General features: G+C 47.5%; 1 protein-coding gene across 1 annotated transcript in view; it reads right to left on the bottom strand.

Annotated features, from left to right (window-relative positions):
* LOC108522687 (vacuolar fusion protein CCZ1 homolog B-like) overlaps nucleotides 1-6,833 on the bottom strand; it is a 23,961-nt gene that overhangs the window by 12,033 nt on the left and 5,095 nt on the right. Inside the window, exon 4 of the mRNA XM_017863057.1 lies at nucleotides 4,882-5,066. Coding sequence (XP_017718546.1) covers nucleotides 4,882-5,066 — 185 coding nt within the window. The remainder of the gene's footprint in view (nucleotides 1-4,881; nucleotides 5,067-6,833) is intronic.

The raw sequence follows: 6,833 nt of genomic DNA on the forward strand, positions 1-6,833 counted from the left end.
CTTCAGTCCAGGCACTGGAACTTCATCCCCACCTGCAAAAGGCTACTCCTACATAGTCTTGTATTTTACAAGCCATTTGAGATAAAAAGTCACAAGGGATCGGCCTCTCTGGTTGAATTCCATGTAGGATTATGCAGGAAACCTCCAAAGCCACACTGTTTCATTTTAGGAGCAGATGTCTCTTAGCTTCCTGGGTTATAGGGTAACCCCACATTCTCTCCCCTAGTCCCCTGGGAAAATATGGGTGTGCTGTAGACAGGGAACGTGATCCTAGGTCTCAGAAATGTTACATGGATTTTAATTCTCTGGATCTCGGTGTAGAAAAAGGAGAGGAGGAGAAAAACAAGCTTTCAGGCAAACCATCTGATCTGAAATGAGGCAGGAAGGAGCAGCACGTGGAAAAAGCAGAGAAACTAGCAGGCATCAGACTCTGGAATTTTTTAAAAGAAGAGAGACAGACAGTGAGGCTGGATCTGGGGGTTTTCTATTCAAGATCACTGAAATATCCTGAAGGTGGCCAGGCGCGGTGGCTCACACCTGTAATCCCAGCAGGTTTTGGGAGGCCAAAGTGTGCAGATCACCTGAGGTCAGGAGCTCAACATCAGCCTGGCCAACATGGCGAAACACTGGCTCTACTAAAAAATACAAAATTTTGCTAGGACTGATAGCACGCGTCTCTAATGCCAGCTACTTGGGAGACTGAGGCATGAGAATCGCTTGAACCTGGGAGGCGGAGGTTGAAGTGAGCTGAGATCACGCCATGGTACTCTAGCCTGGGCGACCGAGCAAGTGAGACTCTGTCTTAAAAAAAAAAAAAATCAAAACAATATACTAAGTAAATACATAAGGGTAATATTTACTCTGCTTGTGAAAAATTCTTTTATTTCCCCCTTTTTGGTGGAGACAGAGCCTCATATTGTCCAGGCTGAGACAATATAATGACAATATAACGTCCAGGCTGAGACAACAGAGCCTCATTATATTGTCCAGGCTGGTCTCCAAGCAACTCCTGGCTCAAGCGATCCTTCTGCCTCCTCCTCCCCAGTAGCTGGGACTATAGATACGTGCCACCACACCTGGTTTAAAAGTCTTTCCTGGCATTTAAATATAACAACTTTGGAATAAGCAATTCCGTCAAAATGTGCTGTTTTTTTCTCAGACAGGGTCTTGCTCTGTCACTCAGGCTGGAGTACAGTGGTGCTATCATAGCTCTCTGCAACCTCAAACTTCGGGGCTCAAGTCATTCTCTGGCCTCAACCTCTGTAGTCTCTGTAGCTGGGACTGTTAAGTGCACACCACAGTGCCCAGCTGATTTTTGTTTGCCTTTTTTGTATAGTCTATGTTGCTCAGGCTGGTCTTGAACTCCTGGTCTCAGGTGATCCTCCTGCCTCAGCCTCCCAAAGTGCTGGGACGACAGGTGGAAGCGATCGCAACTGGAGTAACATGCTGTTTTTCTTGAAGGTTCTTTTTGTTGCTACTTCCTGGGACTGACCTTTCCCCAATGAGCACAACAGAACAGTTCTATGCAGCCACCAGAGCTGTGCCCTGCTCTACCCCTCGGACGCTATTCCAAGATGATGATGCCAACAGGATCCTCGGAGCTGGGCGCCAGATTGTCCTGTGACTCCAGGCTTCCAAGGGCCAACCCTGCTGGTCACTCTGGCTTCAGAGTCTCCCAGAATGAGCTCCTGGAGGACCCTCTGCTCTTTCATTCTTCCTCACTCTCAGGAGTTTGCACCCATGGCAGGGCTTGTGTTCCGTCCCAGAGATCAGAATCTCAGCTACTCTTCTCTTTTCGGTGGAGACAAGGCCATGGGCCACTGCTGCTGGATTCTGGCTTGTCACACTACATCTCCCTACCACCGTGGATGCATGTAACTTGCAAGTGCCTCCTGTCATTTTCATCTGGGGAGGAGCCACTCCCTCTGCAGACCTGATGCTACAGGAGCACAACTATCCTCCCATCTCCTACATTCCACGGCAGTATTTCACTTTACTAACGTCGTGTGTGCATCACAGAAAGCAACTACAGCAGAGTCAGTATAGTGGAAGGTTGCCTCATAAACAATTTGTCAAATTAAAAAATAGGTGGAGGCTGGGCATGGTGGCTCACGCCTGTAATCCCAGCACTTTGGGAGGCTGAGGCAGGCGGATCACTTGAGGTCAGGAGTTCGAGACCAGCCTGGCCAACATAGTGAAACCCCGTCTCCACTAAAAATACAAAACAGCTGGGCATGGCACGTGCCTGTAATCCCAGCTACTCAGGAGGCTGAGGCAGGAGAATCGGTTGAACCCAAGAGGTGGAGGTTGCAGTGAACCAAGCAAGATTGTGCCATTGTACTCCGGCCTGGGCAAGAGAGTGAGACTTTGTCTAAAAAAAAGAAAGTGGGCTATAGTCAATGGGAACATAAAACCTGAGGGTCCTGGAACAGCTGCGGGAGGGCCGGCCACTCCCTGCTATGCCTCCACGGCTTCTGTCCACCTACTCTAGGCCAAAAGTGCACGGCCTCGGTTGCCACCCAGCTCTGAGGGGTCACGTATGCTGGGCAGTCTTGTGACCACCTTATTCCTACTGCAGGACACAAACAGTTTGACGACAGCAGATAATTTCCTGGTTTGTATAACACTTTGGATTTCTTGGATTTAAAAAAAGAAATCTAGCTTNGACAGGCACGGTGGCTCACGCCTGTAATGCCAGCACTTTGGGAGGCCGAGGCGGGCCAATCACTTGAGGTCCAGAGTTCAAGACCAGCCTGACCAACATGGTGAAACCCCATCTCTACAATTAGCTGGGTGTTGTGGTACGCATGTAATCCCAGCTACTCGGGAAGCTGAGGCAGGAGAATTGCTTGAACTCAGAAAGCAGGGGTTGCAGCAAGCCAAGATCATGCCACTGCACTCCAGCCTGGGCAACAGAAAGCAACTCCATCTCAAAAAAAAAAAAAAAAAAAAAAAAAAGTAGGTGGATTTTCACCAGAAATTTGTGTTGTCTTCCTAGGAGGTAACAAAGTTCATGTGGAAATCCACCAAGTTGTTTATTAATTGGATTCAAATATTTGTTGTTGTTGTTGTTGTTGTTGTTGTTGTTGTTGAGACAGAGTCTCGCTCTGTCGCCCAGGCTGGAGTGCACTGGCACCATCTCAGCTCACTGCAACCTCCGCCTCCCGGGCTCACGCCATTCTCCTGCCTCAGCCTCCCGAGCAGCTGGGACTACAGGCGCCCGCCACCTCGCCCAGCTAATTTTTTTGTATTTTTAGTAGAGACAGGGTTTCACCGTGTTCGCCAGGATGGTCTCGATCTCCTGAGCTCGTGATCCGCCCGCCTCGGCCTCCCAAAGTGCTGGGATTACAGGCGTGAGCCACCACGCCCGGCCTCAAATTTCTTTACAGTAACTTGTTTCTCTTCTTAAAATGGAGCTACAAGATTTTGGCAGGGAAGATAAGTTTCAGGGGAACTAGTCTGGCCGTTTCTATTAGCTGAACTCATGCTATAGTAGTAAAATATGGCCACATCCCTAATTAAGAAACTGGGCTAGGCCAGGGGCGGGGGCTCATACCTGTAATCAAGGCACTTTGGGTGCCCAATCCAGGCAAATCACCTGAGGTCAGGAGTTTAAGACCAGCCTGGCCAACATGGTGAAACCCCATCTCTACTAAAAATACAAAACAGCTGGGCATGGTGGTATGTGCCTGTAATCCCAGCTACTCAGGAGGCTGAGGCAGGAGAATCGCTTGAACCCAGGAGGTGGAGGTTGCAGTGAGCCAAGCAAGATCGTGCCATTGTACTCCAGCCTGGGCAAGAGAGTGAGACTCTGTCTCAAAAAAAAAAAAAGAAAAAGAAAAGAAAGTGGGCTATAGTCAATGGGAACATAAAACCTGAGGGTCCTGGAACAGCTGCGGGAGGGCTGGCCACTCCCTGCTATGCCTCCACGGCTTCTGTCCACCTACTCTAGGCCAAAAGTGCGCAGCCTCGGTTGCCACCCAGCTCTGAGGGGTCACGTATGCTGGGCAGTCTTGTGACCACCTTGATCCTACTGCAGGACACAGTTTCACGATAGCAGGTAATTTCCTGGTTTGTATAACTTTGGATTTCTTGGATTTAACAAAAGAAATCTAGCTTCTTTAAAAGAAAGCAGGTGCAGTGGCTCATGCCTGTAATCCCAGCACTTTGGGAGGCTGAGGCAGGTGGATCGCTTGAGGCCAGGAGCTTGAGACCAGCCCAGCCAACACAATAACCCTGTCTCTATAAGAAAAAAAAAAAAAAAAAAAGGCTACAAAATTCCTCTTCTCACATTTGTCATTTTGGAAAAAACTCCAAAAGAAAATAGGATTCTAAACCTTACTTGATAGGAATATTTTCTTTTTTTTTTTGGAGACTGAGTCTCTCTCTGTTGCCAGGCTGAAGTAGTGACGCTATCTTGGCTCACTGCAACCTCCGCCTCCCGGGTTCAAGCGATTCTCCTGCCTCAGCCTCCCGAGTAGCTGGGATTACAGGCATGTGCCAACACGCCCAGCTAAGTTTTGTATTTTGGGTAGAGACGGGGTTTCCCCATGTTGGCCAGGCTGGTCTCAAACTCCTGACCTCAAGTGATCTGCCCGACTCAGCCTCCCAAAGTACTAAGATTACAGGCGTGAGCTACTTCGCCCAGCCTTTCATCTTTCATGCAACCAGTTTTAAACTCCTCTGCTTGGAAATTTTAACCCAAATCACCCTAGTTCTGCTTTAAATAATCACTGCTTTATTTTGACAATATCTATGAAGATGCTTCCTACCCAGCCTCCCCCTGCAAGTTCCTGTTTGACAACCTGCCATCAATCCAGTCACTGCTGTTTTTATTATCTCAATTTCTTCTTTTAATACCACGCCTCGGGGTGTACCTACCAGATGAGCTGATCGTTATAGAGAAATGCAGTGTATTTGACTATATTCAGGCTTTCCTCCATTCTATTAATAAAGGACTGGATTTTCAAATAAGTCATTTTATCCAATGGGAAGAAGCTGATTCCACCAAAAATGTCAAGTAGGTCACATGACTGCAAATGTAGCGTTTGCAAATACTGTGGAAAAAAAGTAAGGCACAAAATTTACTAAGAGTACACTGAATATAATGCTCCTTGATAACTGAAAATAATCTTATGTCAGACTCGTATTTATGCTGCAATTACACACTAGCAAACAGCGCAACAATGAGGCCATGGCGAAGACATGGGTAACCGAGTGTGAACTCAGTACCAATTCCAAGATACAAAGTTCAAACATATCTAGTTAATGTTTATTCAGTATTGTGTTTTACCTCTTTTTAAATTTAAATTTTTTTTTTTTTGAGACGCAGTCTCACTCTGTCACCCAGGCTGGAGTGCAGTGGCGCAATCTTGGCTCACTGCAAGCTCCGCCTCCCAGGTTCATGCCATTCTCCTGCCTCAGCCTCCCAAGTAGCTGCAACTACAGGCAACTGCTACCACGCCCGGCTAATTTTTTGTATTTTTTAGTAGAGACAGGGTTTCACCATGTTGGCCAGGATGCTCTCGATCTCCTGACCTCGTGATCCACCCGCCTCGGCCTCCTGAAGTGCTGGGATTACAAGCGTGAGCCACTGCGCCCGGCCCAAAATTTTTTTGGTTTTTTTGGGTATAGACAGGGTCTTGCTATGTTGCCCAGGCTGGTCTTGAATTTCCAGCCTCTGTGATTCTCATGTCTAGGTGTCCCAAAGCACTAGGAATACAGGCATGAGCCACTGTGCCCAGCTAGGACTTTAAAGTATTTAATTCTTGGTCGGGTGCGGTGGCTCACGCCTGTAATCCCAGCACTTTGGGAGACCAAGGCAGGCAGATCATTCGAGGTCAGGAGTTTGAGAACAGCCTGGCCAACATGGTGAAACCCTGTCTCTACTAAAAATACAAAATTAGCCGGGCGTGGTAGCCTGTAATCCCAACTACTTGGGAGGCTGAGACAGGAGAATCACTTGAACTTCGGAGATGAAGGTTGCAGTGAGCCAAGATCACACACTGTACTCCAGCCTGGGTGACAAGAGTGAAACTGTCTCAAAAAAAAAAAAAAGAAAGGTATTTAATTCCTTATAGTAGTGCCCTTCAAATTAGATTAACCTAATGAGGGATCTATCCATTAATACTACAGACAGTGCCATCTTTCTTTCCCCGGAAGATGGAGTCCTGCTCTGTTGCCCAGGATGGAGTGCAGTGGTGCGATCTTGGCTCACTGCAACTTCTGCCTCCTGGGTTCAAGCGATTCTCCTGCCTCGGCCCCCAGAACAGCTAGGATTACAGGCATGCGCCACCACAGCCAGCTAGTTTTTTTTTATATTTTTAGTAGAGGTGAGGTTTCACCATGTTGGCCAGGCTGGTCTTGAACTCATGACCTCATGATCTGCCTGCCTCAGCCTCCCAAAGTGCTGGGATTACAGGCGTGAGCCACCACGCCCAGCTGAGAGTGCCATCTTATACTAAAATCAGGTGTAAATGATATGTAGTCAGGACAAGAGTTGTATCCATATGTTGATGGGTAAGAGAGCAATGAGGACAAGAACAGAAACCAGGAGATAATATGCGGGTGGATAATTGTGGTCATTAAAATGACAAAACAACAAAGAAGTAATTCAGAGAAACAAAAAATTCGAAAATAGCTATGAAAGCCGTTTTAGAGAGAAAAGTTGAACTCAACAACAGACACAGAAGGTATTTTCCGAAGAAAATAAACTGAGAATTGTTTCTTCAAGGGAAACTGGGCTGGGCGAGTTGGCTCATGCCTTTAACCCCAGCACTTTGGGAGGCTGAGGAGGGAGGATCGCTTGAGACCAGGCTGGGCAAAACAGCCAG

This window comes from Rhinopithecus bieti, unplaced genomic scaffold, assembly GCF_001698545.2.
Source record: "Rhinopithecus bieti isolate Rb0 unplaced genomic scaffold, ASM169854v2 scaffold_68722, whole genome shotgun sequence".
NCBI lineage: Eukaryota > Metazoa > Chordata > Mammalia > Primates > Cercopithecidae > Rhinopithecus > Rhinopithecus bieti.